This window comes from Anticarsia gemmatalis, chromosome 7 (assembly GCF_050436995.1).
Source record: "Anticarsia gemmatalis isolate Benzon Research Colony breed Stoneville strain chromosome 7, ilAntGemm2 primary, whole genome shotgun sequence".
NCBI lineage: Eukaryota > Metazoa > Arthropoda > Insecta > Lepidoptera > Erebidae > Anticarsia > Anticarsia gemmatalis.
This window is the reverse complement of record NC_134751.1, coordinates 13,923,181-13,939,487: the sequence shown is the minus strand read 5'-3', so window position 1 is coordinate 13,939,487 and position 16,307 is coordinate 13,923,181. Positions and strand designations below refer to the sequence as shown.

The window sequence follows — 16,307 nt, the reverse complement described above, 5'->3', positions numbered from 1 at the left end:
CTAATGTTAATTCATTTCACTTGAATAGCGTAGTGGAATCTAATCCCTATTCTGTTTGGGAAGAGCCCCTTGCCCAGCAGTGGGACAACAACAAATATAATTATAGTTCAATGTAGTTTTTAAGCCGATCAATGCAATTTATTGTTTGTTTCATGTCTTTATTCGGGATCCTGTATCTTAGAATTTACATTATAATTAGATATGGATATTGAAATTAGGAATTTAAATAGTAGTTGGGTTTGAGATTACAAGATAATTAAAACTAAACTAGGTTTTATGAGTACAATCTTGACTATCAGGCAAAGCGACTTCAAACTATAGTAAAGTTATTATCATAAAGTTCAACAAAAAACCTAACAAAAGTAGACACAAAATGACTTTCATTTCAAAAGAAAATCCAAAAATCGCATTTCCAAAGAACAATTCGTGTTCATATGTGGCATTCAAAATCAGTACCTCAGTCTCGAAACAAAACGTGAGAATAGTACCTTCGAATCGGCTTTCTGCAATCCAATGCAGGAGAAAGAGACAGAGATATAAAAAAGTAGTGTATAGAAAAGGACAGATGATATGCGGACAGTTTGAGATGTGAGTGGAATTGTAAATAGGAGTCGCGCAAGGGAGGCAGTTGGGTCCCAGTTTGTGTTCCAGGTCCGTTTCGCAAATGGACGTAATTTGCAAATGTGATTAGTTAACAGGTTTGTATGCAATGAGAGATGAAATATCGTTGCAGTTGTTATGTTACGAGCTAGATAGGTGACGATTTATAGTTAAGACTGGAGTTCAAGACATGTTTTGAGGTTAGATGTAAATTGTAGATTCTGAAAGTCTCTATTCTTTTATGAAAATTCATTGAATTGAGGATAAATGAGACCAAAAACGCCATTTACTAAGATCTCTACAAACTTATATTTTTATTACCAATGTGGATGCAGAACTGATTTTCTCTAAGAAGAATCTCTCCATCGTAATTGTTATTAACGTATAGGCATAGTTAACGGAAACATAAAATCACAAATATCACTGATTCTAAACTTTATGTATAATACTATAAACTTTGGTTTCTATCTTCCTCTACGTAAAAGTGATAAGTAAGTAATAAAGTTAAAAATAAAGCTGTTCAAAAATCTAAAATACATTTATAACAAATACACAAACAGTACCAAAAAACGTAAAAACAAACGCACAGAAAACCGCGCTTAAGACAACAACAGTCCAGAAATGAATACAGCGAAGCATTAATTAAGTTATTGAAGAGTCAAACAAACTCCTTGAAATTCTGCAAGTGGATTGTTTTTACCCAAGTATAATCAAACTAAGGAATTTCCACAATTTCATTGAAACAGCTGTAGAGGTGAAACTTGTTCCTCTTATTATAGAGTCTTAGTTTGTTTTTTAAGTATCCCATGGATGAGTTTACGTGAAAGTTTTGTTATAAAAGTATTTTATTTTTAAGTGCACTCGAAACCGGCGGTTCTGTATGACAAGATGTATGTAGATGTATAGATCTCAGTAAGTGGTGTTTCTAGGTCTCTGGTATATGAGAATGGAGCAAGGAAAGTTTGTAAGGATCGTACCAAGTGGCGTTGTTTGATTTCTGCCTACCGCTGTGGAAAATAAGAGAGGTAGGTGAACTATAGCATCGAATTATCGTTAGATGTATCGTAGTTAACGTTACATAGTACTGAAATAATAATTCTTGAGTCTACTTTCAGAACCGAAATATGAAAATTAAGTAGGTTTATAATAAATGAGAAGTAACTCTGTCCTATACGCCTTCACTACTGGACTACCACGCAAATTTCGGGGAAATAAAATAGTAAGTAAAAATTTACAATCAATATGCGCGTTTTGAACAGCGATTTTTCAATGGGTAGTTTGAAGTAAATATAACTCAATGACTCTAGTAGGTAAAGTCCCATAGTTAGAGCATATTGTCATCGACAGAAGTAAGAATAAACCATCATTACATACTCTGAGATGACGCGTTGAGGTTATCGAGAACAATGGAATAACACAGTCACATACAATCATGCATTGTTTGTACAAATAAGGACGGAATTTTGGTGTGATTCCAGAAAGATCTCTTTATAATTCAAGAAACTGATAAGAAGTGCAATATTTATGAATTACATATAAGTACATAATTGGATTATATAAATGATATAATTGATTGTAAACCTAATATATTTTATTCAGAAAAAAAACATCATCGCACCTTTGAGGTAAAACTATAACCAACGTGAAAGTTTTCTTGACATCAAGTAGTACCTAAGTAAGATATTTAGTTAATTTTGATAAGCATCTGTAGTTTATATATTTTAAGACATACCCTGTATACAAGCAATGAGTGCCGCAATAGACATTGTTTTTTCTGGATTATACGCGCTATATTTTAAGTATTTTCTTTTCTTTTCCATCCATTTTATGGCCTACACATCGTTTATAATCATGAATTATCCCATTATAACCTAACTATAAGTAACTATAGTATTTTTTACTCTCCCAATATTTTCAACATCCTATACTACTTACACATCTATCACCTCAATTGCCACCAACTACAATGTAACAGCACACACAAACTGGTAGATACAGTACGGCGAGATCTCGATACGAATCCTATTATCGATTCATAGGACATGGCAACATTTCAATTACCCATCTATCCGAAGGCCACAGTGACATAAATACGGAATGAACTGACCAACTATCACCTGCATTTTACAGCTTTAATTGGATATCGCGTGGTTTCTATTTATTTATTAGTGCTGTTTAGTTAAAAAGAGGAGTTTGAGACTTGTGAGTTTGGTGTTGGTCTTTTGGGACTTTTAACCTGAAATATTTACAATTTAGACGGTACTATAGGGATTTGAACCCTGCACACTATGGTCTACTTTTTCGATGCACCATAATTTGCATATAAAACTTAAGTTTTTACTTACGTTATGATTTATTGTATTATTGTTTGCAGTAAAATGATACCTTACTTTGTATAAACTGACGAACATATCAGTCAAAAGTAAAGACTCCATGTAATGTGGACGTTTCAAAGTTGCTATCAGTATTGATATAATTATATAATTTCTTAATACTCACTTATATAACTATAACTGCAATCATCCCCATGTTGTTGTGACTCACCTGAAAAAAGAAAAAACTACATTAAACATCACTCAACCTTCAAAACACTGAGTCCATTCATTTTTTCACACAAAATTACGTTTGCCCTCCCGAAAGTAGGGTAACAAAACATTTGTTAGCGAACAGTCTGCTCTACGACCGCAAAGCGAAACTTTGTGGAATTTTACAAACAAATTCATTCACGAGCATTACAGAATCGTGACGTCACGTACAAGAATAAAACATGTTTAACCATCTAAACACTTTTATAAGTATACTTTATAGGGACGGTTCATTCACAAAATGATTTATATCATCACGTACAAATATGTACTTTGATACCTCAAGAATAACGCACAAAATTCTACAGAAACTTTCGTCTCAAGGAATAGCGCGACACGTGTCATCTTTTTCAATCAAAATTGGATTCTATTTCTATTTATTTAGGGTCGTAAATAAAAACGTCGGTCGTAAACGTCATAATGTCACGTCAAGGTATATCGCGGCGTCACGCGACATTAGATATGAATCTGGGACTCCTTAAAATGTAATGACGTCTTCCGCGGGCTTTGTTTAAGGAATTTAAAAGCCATTCTCAAGTCATCGAGGCACGTATGATTGTAAAAACGTGTACTTACAATATAAATGATCAATAATTTTAAAACAAAAGAAAAAATACATAGCTTTGTTTTGGTTATAATTTTGAAGCCACTTATTGCCGCAATAAGACCTAGATTTCAGTCGATTGTTAAGCCGTGTCTAGCCGTTGTAAAGCCTCGGAAATCTTTGACAGTTGATTGATGAAAAGAAATAAACGTCAGAAATAAAAATGTTTAATCCAAACGTCTCATCGGCACGTTAATTACTATTAAAAGGTTACCGCCGATTGCCGTATCACGCTCGTTAGTCCACGGGCTAAAACTAGGTCACCATATTTAGGACAGAAGTCGTTATTCAGCCGCACGAATCCACCAAAAAACGTCATTCACTTCTCAAAGGTATCGCTACCTAAAAAATATCGTATGACAAAAAGCTAGGAAACTTTTGCCACAAAATCAGCAGTCGTCTTTTTACGTATAATGACGTAACTCTATATTTTATGGGCCGCTAGGAATTTCATTTCGGGCCTTTATATTTTTGACCACGCTGTCCCATGGCGGGTAGGGGTACAGGGGGTGTAGGGGGTGTTCTTTATCGTGGCCATTGCGGGCTCTCTCACGTACGCATATTAGGAGAAAAGGTCCTTTTAAAAGTCGTAAAGAGGTCGACTAAGGTCGGTAGCTCTATGATGTGTCTTTGAGCTTCTTTTTTATTTCTTTCGATAGACATTTCGCTTTGAATTTAGTAGGGTCAATATATTAAATCTATGGAGATGGTTTTTAATAATTTTATGAATAATTTAACATGTTCAATTGTGTAGTGTATTGAGACATTGTCTTTGTTTCGTTATATGGTTTTCCTTATTCGTTGAGAAGTTTTTCTAGGAAACGAGTTATTCCTGATTATTATATGACAAACGTTTTAATACTATTTGTTTAGTGCTCTGCGACAGCAATTCTACTTCAGTTCGAAAATTATCTAACAATACTAACATTTTTATCAAGTAGGTAACATTAAGATTAAACAAAACAAATTCTAGTATTGAGTTATAAACAAAATCGTAATAAAACGGCTTTCAATCAATCTTAAACATGATTTACTCAAGCATTTTAATTATATTACGGTTTAACAAAAAAGACAATATCATCGGAAGCAAATATACGGGACCATTGTGTTTCAAGAGGCTCCGGGAGACAACACTAGTCTTCAATACCGTGTGAAGTCTTTTAACTTTTATCTTTATATGCATCATCACGACTTGTCCTTTACAGCAGGAGCAGGGAGCGAAGTAACATTCTTTGTGAGTATAAATATTTTGAAACAGGACATTTTTGGATAGATTTAAAGATAATGTTGATCACGAGTGTCGGGATTTGCTTTGAAGTGATTCTTTGTAGTGATTTGGAGTTAAGTAATGTGTTAAGCAAAGGTCAATTTACTTAGCCTGCTACTATTACGACGAACAAAAAAGTTTTTAATTATAATTTTATTAGTAAGTAAGAGAGTGTAATTAAAATAGATTCTGCGTCGTGAATGTTTTACAAGCATACATTCTTATGATAATAAACAGACAACTCACACACGGTCAAAAAAACAAAAACAATCATTGTCAAGCAAAGATCCCGTTTTTTAATATTCTGATACTTAATTGGTGATATTATGCGTATAATAAAGTGTAATATGCTAGCTCTTTATCACATGCGACAAACATCAAACAACAAAACATATTTTAAGCATATACCTTCGGTTATTACACCTTCCACGGTACAACTGGTATTAACATTTAAATGTTATCACTTTACGACAACAAATGCATTAAATCACCTACTTTCATCCATGCACTATAAGTGCATTCTTCACTTCACAATTTATAAAACACTAAAGCATTTTTAAACCTGATGAAAAGTTCAATTCGACGTTTGAGTACAAAATTTAAATTCTAATGAAATATTGTTCAGCACGCGACGGCGCCGGTGTTACTACGTGTTGTCGATTCCGCTACTTTATATTTTATTTTGATTACAGCTTTTGTCGATATTGTTTGATGGTAGAGTTTGTTTTAGGTTTGACATTGGTATAAAACGGTTAAACAGAAATTGATAAAACGTAGAGAGTGTGAGAGAGAACAGAACTGCCTCTGTGGGAAATCTCAAGGATATTCATGATACTGGGCCATTCTAATATATAAAAGAATATTTTTAATAGATGTCCAGATTTTGTTGTTGTAATCATATACAGTAATAAGCCCTAATACATAGGATAATCATTTTTAATCACAGAACGTAAATATATTTTAACACTCCCTCACGTTCGAGTACAATGGTAATTTTATTAATATTTTTAGGACTCACATTTTTATTTATCAAAAACTTAAAGATTTACATATTTCTAACAAAAATAAGTGAGAATATTATGACGTTAGATGTTTGTGTGTGACCTAATATCGAGAACACATAGTACCGATATGAAATCGGAAGCAAGGGACGGGGGCGGGACGTTTCCGACTAGAGCCGCTCTCCTAATGACGCGAATATTTTCCATCTGACGTTTAATTAACTATTAGCTAGCGCGCAATAGCAAGTTATATAAGTCCAACAAGTAGACATTCTTGTATGCAAGGTTGACAACATTACAAAGGAAGTTTACAAAATGAATAAATTAAATCATCATTCGGCTGTCCAAAACCAAAATCTGGCAATGGACATTTTTTTTAAGAAATACAGTAGTTTTTGGCAAAGACGTAGCAGACATTTTAGAATTATTGGTTTAAGAAAACGTGTTTGAATAAAAATGTCCCTTGCTAGGTTTTGGTTTTGGACAGCCGCATTGATTTGCAGACTCTAATGTCAAGTGCAACTTAAAAATAATGTTTAGTTAAAAACCCGTTTATTTAAACTGATTAGTTTTTAATTTGAGCCCTTTTTTGTTTCGACTTTTTCAAAAGTTTAGTTACGAAATTTAATTTAAATTTTGTTATGAGTTTGATTTAAATTTGTGGTTTATTTTAATAAAATTTGACATTGTAAAATAATTTTTGTAATATTTCATATCACGTATTTGAATGAAGAAGAAAAATATAACGTAAAAAGAAAAACATCAGTCGTTTGAAATAACAATTCAACAAACCAACTGTGTCATCATATTAACTGTGGTATACTCTCCTTTTCGGTCGCAATCGAGTAAACCCGACACAAAAACCTACATATCTAAAAAGCCTAAATAAATAATTTCTAAAATAGATTTCGAAATCAATCATGTATAACCACGGAATCGAAGTGTGTACAAAACGATAGTTTTGCGGCCACCAGTACCTCGATTCTGTACATTCGATACTAACGTCACGCTGTCGAATACCATACATTTCTATCGAGCTACTCGTTAGGAAACCGGCAGCAATCCGGCAGAGAATCGCGACCTATCGAGTATCGAAAACTTGACATTTAAAGTGAGAAAAAGTTTCGTTCTGAAAATTTGTTCTTTAAATAAAATTTAATTGGTAATAATTGTGTATAAACTAATTTTAAATACATTCTATAGCGGATAAAAAATAATCATGAAAGGTATTATTCTCATAAATAATAATTATAGTCTACTTTAAACGGTATTAGTAAAAATAAATCAATAATTTAAAAATATCATAATTAATGTTGTTCAACGAAACATTTTCACCACAAAAAAAGAATCAGCGTCTTTTTTTTCTACGTTGAAGCAGGCAAAGGAGACAATGTCTTTTCAGTCTCGTTAGCTTCGTCTTCCTAAAATTATCATATATAGAATATTTAAATAATTTATTAAAATTAAAAATGGAAAGTATATTTTATTTCGAAATTCGAATTTCGAATTGCCCCTAAGTGCGCTCCAGCAAATAAAATAATTTATTAAACTTGATTTTATTTTAATGTTTGGTGGAAAATGGCGCCATTGAAGAACATAGTTGTTGCAAAAATCCGCTAGGGGCGCTGATCAATTTTTCATACAAAATTTTACGATAGCGAGTCGATAGTCGATACTCGATAGTTGTACAGAATCGCGGTACTGGTGGGTGGGCAGTCGTGCGTATCGGCGTTCGACGTCCGATTGACGATGTTTTTGCTCATGCAACTGTAAAAACTGTGTTTATAGGCATCATTGTGGATTTGTGCTAGATTTATAGTGAACTTATATTTATTTAAGATTCCTTACGTTTGATAGAATAGATGTTACGATACTTGCACGGTAAATGGCAACAGGCTGGCTTCTGAGGACTTACATTATTTCTACCTACACCTTTGGGTATTATAGGCGTGATGTATATATATAGATATGTATAAGTAGAAACAAAATTATGAAGCAAATAATTTTAAACTTGTATTATGCGATGACTGTATTGAGATCAAGTTATTAGTGGTTGCGACTACAGGTCGAAGGTTTCAGGTTCGACTCCTGAAGCATGGAACATGGGACTAACAACAGACAATAAGGTTCAAAACAAGGATTTTCTTAGAATTCTATATTGGTACAATCACCGAATTGTTAAAATACATTTCTGCATATTAAAATACGAATATTAAGGTTTCATTTACAATAAAAAGAAAGTGCAAATAAAGCTATAATCGTATTCAAACTATTCTTTAGTAAATAACATTTAAATTTAGTTAAAACCAAATACTTAAACATTTATTTAATAGTAAAACATTGTGCTAACGGTCCTAAGCTAACAGAGCACGCACTGCTTTAAACAAATCACACCCAAATCTATTCAGAGGTTTTAGAGAAAAAGTAGACAAAGAAACTAAATACATTATTTTTAGAATTTCGTGTAAATATTTGATACAATGTTAATTTATTTTTTAATTTTTTATTATTGTACTTTTAAATGCGATTGTGCGGTTTGGGGTTTGTTTCAAGGGTTTAAAATGATGCAAAGTGAAATTTAGTAAAGTTTTAAAACTCAGTATTCATAGTGTGTTTGCCAATGGTTTCGATGTTCCGAGTTTGATACCCGGGTTGGGCAAAAATATATTTCAGTTGAAGTTAATAATAATATAGTCGCAACCTCTGATTGTAATTATAACGTGACTACAATAAGTAATCCCATGATACCTAAAACTATATCACATCTTAGCAAACATGAGACTAGAAAATAAAATAAAATCTTCACAACTATTTGCGCAACAGTTTCAGTAAAGACGTATAGTCGTAATCATGGGAGGCGACAGGCACCACGGGATACATGGGAAACCAAATATCACATTTAGAATGAATAAAAGCTGTGTCCCGCACACAAACGTTAAAATAAAGGAGGCCATTCATACAACTACAGTCGCACGAACGAACCGGCGTTACGGATTCGACGGCAATTTTTTCACACCGACGCAATACGGTCTACAATTCTTTGAAATATTGCCTCGACGCGTGCAAATTTCGCTCGCGTACGTCTCCACAAACTTACACAGACTCAAAAGGAACCTTCCCCCTTCATATTTACGGTTTATTATCCCATGTGTTAGCTGCAAATGAAAATTGGCGTCGAATATAAGTTACATACGGTTGCCTACACAAAAATAACGAACTGTGCCGTCTCGACGGCGGTAGTAATCAGAACGTGAATGGCCGACCGTGGACTATATTATGTAAAGGATCTTTTGAGCTTTTCAAAGGGATCCTGAAGCGTTTTCAGGGCGGTTAATTACACGATACGGAGGCCGTAAGCCTCAAGTTTGTCTTTAGTACTGAAATTCGTAGCTATAAAGCGATTTTATGCTTCTTTAGGAGTTCCTTGACGGTTTGCGGTTTTGTTTTTTTCTTTGTTAGAAGGGAAATATATTTTCTGGTATTACACTTGGCAACATTGGTTAAGATTTCAATGTTGGACGTTTATTAATACGAGCGTGTTTTGTTCGGGCGTTTTAAGAAATGTTTTTTTCATTTCTTTACTTACTTTTTAGAATAAGTTCGTATTCATGCCTTGTTGATATAAAAGAGTGTAACTTTAAATGAATAATTTATTTTGCTTTAAGTATTTTTTTTTATATTTTGTACCATTTAATAACTCCTTTCATTCCTTAAGATTTAATCACAAACGGAGATCTTGAAATACATAGAAAATATTTAATACAGCTTTTATGAAACATATTTTCTTTCGATGTAAATAGATTGTGTATCACCACCGATTGAAAAACAAGACAAATAGCAACCTAGAACAAGGTTTGGAGGGAAATATAAAATATTATCTTAGGCCCGCGACTTATTCTGCTTTCATTTTCCCAGCCGTAAAAAATATTTTACGTGAATGGTTTAAACTATCTACGTAAAAAGTTTAATTGATATCCGTCTAGTAGATTATGCGCAACATAGAACATAAAACATATCTATGTTTACAAATTTAAAGAGATTAATTTAAAAGAGAGATGCAGTCAAAGATCTGCATGCACTCTAACCGTCATAACTCCTGCAAAACATTACTCGTAGTTTAGCGACTGACTGTAATTATTAAGAGTAAAAAAATGTTTACAAAATATCGTATCTAAAATATTTCAAGGACGTGTATCAAAAGTATTGAACTTAATAAAAAGGTGTGTACAAGTGAAACATTATGGCGGACTAATTCTGTACGATTTGTCATAGTCTCACTGCAATGCAGCTTCCTACTGCGACACAGCCGCTCTGATACATCAGACGAGCCATTGTCAGGACATGACTTGTGGCCACTAAACACATTGGAGAACTCACTTTTAACTACTAATGATGGGTAAGAGAGATAAGAAAATGTCACGTAAATGAGGATTCGAGTTAAAGAAACCAAGTGATAAGAATATACTAGTTATAGAGGTATAAACGTGGACCATTTTTTATATGGATTGTTGTTTAGTATTGCTTCTATAATATGTTGTTTAGTATTGTTTCTATAATGTGTTTAGCAAAAACGAATAAAAAAATCACAAATTTTAGTTGATTTGTGACTTAGGTCGGAATTTTCATATAAAGTTTAATCGTCTATTTTATCATTTTGGTGGTAAAACTGATTAAAATTCTGTCTTAACGAATACCTACGTCAAAAAATCTACCTTCATGCCAAATTTCAGGCAGATGCGTCCAGTAGTTTACGCTGTGCATTAGGTATGAATAAAATCGCTGTTTGAATGGCTCGATTGAAACGTGTTAAGCTGACAACGCATCGGCCAGTGTTACGATTGCGACTGTTCGATTTATGTGTCGTACGACTGCACCGTTTGTGGGTCACCTTCATTATGTGTAGGGAAATAGAATAAGGTGGAAATTAACTTCAATTAGATAATAACTTATTTGAAAATATTACAATAAAAATAATCCGGTGAGTTCTTTAGATTTAGGTATTTTTATATATAGAAATATGTTTTTGCGTACCGTGTTAAGTTAAACGTTAAGAAATCGTATTTTTTTTATAAGGTAATTTAAGGTAAAATAAAGTAAGGTAATTTTATCTTAAGTAATTCAGTAATTTACTATAACAACAAATCATTGAACAATCAAAATAAAGACCACACATATCGAAGGTTGATTCTCAAGAAACGTTAAAAGCACTACACAACAAACAGCAAACATTTTTATAACAACAAAATATTAAATAATACATTTTAAAGCATAAATCTATGAAAGTTGAAAGCTGTTCGCTCAACAAACTGCCGGGAAGCGAACCTGTGTATTATGACTTACATTTACTGCCCGACTCTAACTTTTATACCGTCAATAAATCCTCACTTCGCCCAAGCGTTATTTCTTGAAAATTCTTGAAAATTTCCTGTAAAAATATAGCTGTTTTGCTATGTGTGGACATAGTTCTTTTAAATACATATTAACTGTCTAATAAACGTTTTATTTGCTCTGATTAGAATACAGTGTTTTGTCTTTTTCATTCATATACATTTTCGAAATTGTTTGAAAGTGTTATTGCTTGTTTTTTTCACAGTTAAACCGCTGAACTGATGTTGATGTAATTTGGCATAGTGATTATTATATGAATGATAAATTTTCTGTTTTTAAGGAAAAATCAGTATGTATACAGAGCCATAGATATTATTAAGTATCTTATGTTTAAAAAGAGACACTCCGAAATTTTTATCATAATTAAATTCTCAATTCCCACAAACTATCAGTAGTTATCTATAACACACTTAAGTTAGCTAAAAGGGCTAAACAGCCACAAATTCGTAACACACCAGCCAAATAATGAAGCCGAGTTAATCTTGAAGCGACATTGAAACCACGGCTGTGTCGTGCGAACAGATTAAATCGTTTGTCCTGATGTTTGTTCGATATCCTTGTTTGTATAGCTATAAGTGACGCACGCGACTTTACCCGTGTTTACGAAGCGGGGGATTTTTTTGACGTTTTCTTAAGAGTTTGTTGTAAAGGTTGGGCCTGATTTTTGTAGATTTGAATCTTGTGTGATAGTATTTGTGTTGTTTAAAGAATTGTTAGTGTTGATTGTTGTATAATCTATTTAGTTAAGAAATTATTGGCAGAGACTAAAAATAATTAGGCGTAAGAAAATCTATACTAACAGAATAAAGCCCAATGGTTAGTTTGTTTATTTGAACACGCTTTGAGCACGCATTTTTTTTTTATTTGATCAGGAACTACTGGTTTAAATTGAAAAAATATTTATGTGTTGAATAGTCCATTTATTGAGCTATAGGCTAAAAGTTACATGACAAGATTTATAATGCATTTGATATAGATTTATTCCATAATAGAAACGATAAAAGATAATTTAAAACGTAAGTTAATAAGCGTAAGCAAATAATTTTGTGTGTAGGTATTTATTGACGGTGCCTCAACCCAACTTTGCCCAATTCCTAGTCGTTTGTTTAATTGCGTACGTTTCGTGTTTACTTGCAACAATTGTAACTATTATCGTAAATGCATAAAGTTGGAAAATAAAGGGGTTGCTTTACTGATGCTATGAAAACGAACTAAAATATTTACTTTTATGTCAATACGACGTTTGTTTGGGGATTGTTGTAGTTAGGTAAAGTAAATAGGAAGGAAAATAGGATTAAACATATATTATAGCTACTTTTTGTTATATGTCTATACAAAGTAGCTATAATATATGTTTAAAAATGACGGCATTTTGTTTTGTTCGAAACAAAAGTACAACAACAAAAGTACTTTTAAAATCACCATATCTATATGGTGTATGAGTTTGACTTTATGTTATTTGAAATTGAATGTAATTACCAACACAAACTTTTTGAAGCAAAGAACGTGCAAATAAAAGTTTCGCTAACACTAATTATGTTCAAGTATACAATAGTACTTTCGAAATAAACTAAGTTTAACTGAGAAATAAACAAGAATCAAGTCTATAATATACGATACAGTCATCAATATACCCATACATTAATATAACACAAGCACCTGTTTCATGTAACTCAATAGCCTACGGACATTCTAGTTCCGTAGCGTCTAGTGCGTGAACGCTACGAGTGCTACGCCGTAGGCGATTGCTACGCCAGGTCCGCACCTTATTATTATGGGAAATTCATTTTAGAATATTGCATTTTATAAGGGCGAGATATTTATATTTTGAGGGGTTGAATATTACGAAGATGAGGCGAAGGTTTTTCATTTACTTTGATTTTATTTGATTTTGTACGACATAATGGATTTTTTCTTATATTTATTTTCGGGTTTCGTTCAAATAACTTCGGTTTTGATCGTTAAGATGCGAAATTGGTTGGTAGTATTTGAGTCTTGTGGTGCAAATATAATAAGATGAAAGCAATTTTAAGTTGCAGTACGTTTTCAATCCAACTTTACAAGACAAAAAAAAAAACATTAAAAAAATGTTGCTTTACATTTTCATATTGTACCATCAGAAATCAGTCATATACAGTAAACATAAAACAGTTAATCCGTCAACTCATCTAAGATTCGTTCCCAAAGTGTCCCTTTGTTATAAATACGTGCAATAAGCCTTCCCTACAAATAAATTGTCCTCTTAATCACGCTGTATGAGAGATGTGCGCATCAATTACGGGCCAGTGTTTTTTGCTCCTGACCCTTTGGGCTAATCGGTGACATTATGAGTTTTGACGTTTTGCCGCCAACGTTACAGATTTATGTACGCGATAAGGTTCTTCTTGCTTTTTGAATTGTGGTTTAATTGATGCAATCAATTAAATGAGAATAAAAAATATGGAAGTATTTTTTAAATTATTTTTTATATTCCTGATATGTTTTTTAATATACTTCAAAAATGCCATTACTTATTTCTCTGGTATTTTTAAATTTTGGTAAATTCTACCGAGGTGCCTGTTCCGACAGCAAAAATATTATTAAGTACCTGACAACTTAGTTCTTCGTGATTTTCAAACAAACAAAAATCATTTAACATTCATATTTCTATTTAATGACTTAGCCAATCAAAAGTTGAGATAAAAACAAAAACTATTGCATAAACTTCAAAAATAATATAATCAGTACATAAACCATACAAGTGCCGTAAATTCACTGTCCATTGTCCACTAAAAGCCAAAAGGGAACCAATCGATCCCCTTATCTGCACCTCCCAGTAACATTCAAATTGCTTTATAAATAACTGGGCTAACCCTTTCACCCTGAAATACGAGAAATTATGAGCCTGTATTAAATTTAGCTAAATCTTTGAAACAATGAGCTCGCCGGCTCAGAACCCTGGACAATGGGGAGTTATTAAAATTTCGTAATATTTTTATGAATTGGGAACGCGAATTTATGTAGGATTGTCTCCTAAAAATGTTTAAGTGATACACCATTACAATGGTAAAAGTGTATGTGTTCTTTACTCGGAACAATTAGAAAGTACTTTTTGTGTACTTGTAAATTACAGTAGGTAGGTTGTTAGGTAATAGGAAAGTACAATCATCGGTCGCTAGACTACGGGTTACTATTGAGAATATTCTAATAAAAGTATGAAAAATCAATATCATTTAGCTCAACTCGGGAACTAAACGCGAAAACCTCGTGTTCTACCGTCACATACCTACATAATAATTGAGGTGGTTACTTATTTTAAAATATCGTATTCAATACGCTATCTTTAGTCACGGTTAAATCTAGGTAGGTATATTATTTTGTACACATCCAACAAGGGATTAGTAAGTTATTTGTTCATGGACAATTTAATACAAAAATAATTAAAATGTACGATATTATTTTGTTCATATTTACAATATTTGTTCCCTAAATGCAACAAATCAAAGCCATAAGTAAAACAAATAGGCGTGCTTCATGATGCGTGCATTCAAACAAGAACTAAATTATAAGGGGCGACAGTTTGTTTGGCGGGAGTGGAGCCGATATATCTATCGTCTATATAAAACTTATTAATCAGTGGTTTTCAAATGTATTTAGTTTAATTATCAATAATGAAGTACTAAGGTACGATAAGTTTTCTCAATAACTGTGATTAGATGATTCAATTTTTCATTAAAGAAAATTTCGGCAGAATTGACTAGAGTAAAGTAAATGCTTTGTCCTGTTGCGAAATTCTTGATGAAGAAGGTTATAAAGTTATATTAATTAATAATTTATCAAATAAACGCTCATTCTCTGTTTTGTTTGTTACACTTCGTTGTTACAGTTGCTTGACAAACCTAGTATCGTCAGACGGAAGAACAGGAATTCTACACATGTTTACCCAAAAACTGTGTAATTAAATAAGCTAAAATTTGTATTACATTTATATAATTCTGTTTACAGAATTCATATGCTATCTACTCAAATAGAAAATATAAGTAAAAGCAATAAAAACATTTTTTATACTAGTAATAAAACTATAAGCTCTCATGACGTGTCAATTATAGACACGTGTGCAGTTATAGTGTGCACGTGCAATTAGCATAATCACTACTGCGGACGTACTGGAAATTACTCTACTTGTACATGACATTACTAGTGACATAGTACTATGAATTACTTGGATAGTTTAGCCTGACTGCCTTTGTAGACGATCGGTAGTGAATACGACTGCAAAACGTGAGGTCTTTGGTTTGATTCCCGGGTCGGGCGTATTGGTCTTTTCTAATTTATATTGGAAGTAGCCCAGAGTTTCGTAACGTGTCTAGAAAATGCACTAACAAAATCGCGAATTTGAGTATATTTCGTAACCTTTCCTGTTGAAAAGAAAGGAAACGTTTGATATCAAATAGAAGTGTAAATAACTGTATAATTTCAAATATAAAATAAATCTTACAATACACTTAAAGTTGTACAAATATTGTAAATCAAAGTATTCTCCGGCGGAACAGTCGACCTCGAAATAACTTCGCTTTATTCACAAATAAAGTAACAACACAAAAATATTAAGTAACTTTTACAAACATTCTCCAAAACGTAAATACATTATAAACTCGTCCAAAGTCAATTTCCCGGAGGGTTTGAATATGTTTTTTTTTCACCAGACAATAAGTTTGAAAACCATTGTTCTATACAATAAATTCTGTTCAGAGACAAGCTATAGCTTTGCATCTTTCGCCACCCCATTCAATGGGTTTCGACATTTGATTAATGGGTAAAATTGGGGGACAAAATTATTTCACATATCTTCACGACACCCCTAGAAAACATCCCGGATTCTT

At 32.6% G+C, this 16,307-nt stretch overlaps 1 protein-coding gene across 2 annotated transcripts in view; it reads right to left on the bottom strand.

Moving 5' to 3' along the window:
- Ten-m (teneurin transmembrane protein Ten-m) overlaps positions 1-16,307 on the bottom strand; it is a 231,416-nt gene that overhangs the window by 184,324 nt on the left and 30,785 nt on the right. For both annotated transcript variants that reach the window (XM_076116239.1, XM_076116237.1), the window contains exon 2: positions 3,100-3,144. In XM_076116239.1, the coding sequence (XP_075972354.1) occupies positions 3,100-3,144 (45 nt within the window). The remainder of the gene's footprint in view (positions 1-3,099; positions 3,145-16,307) is intronic.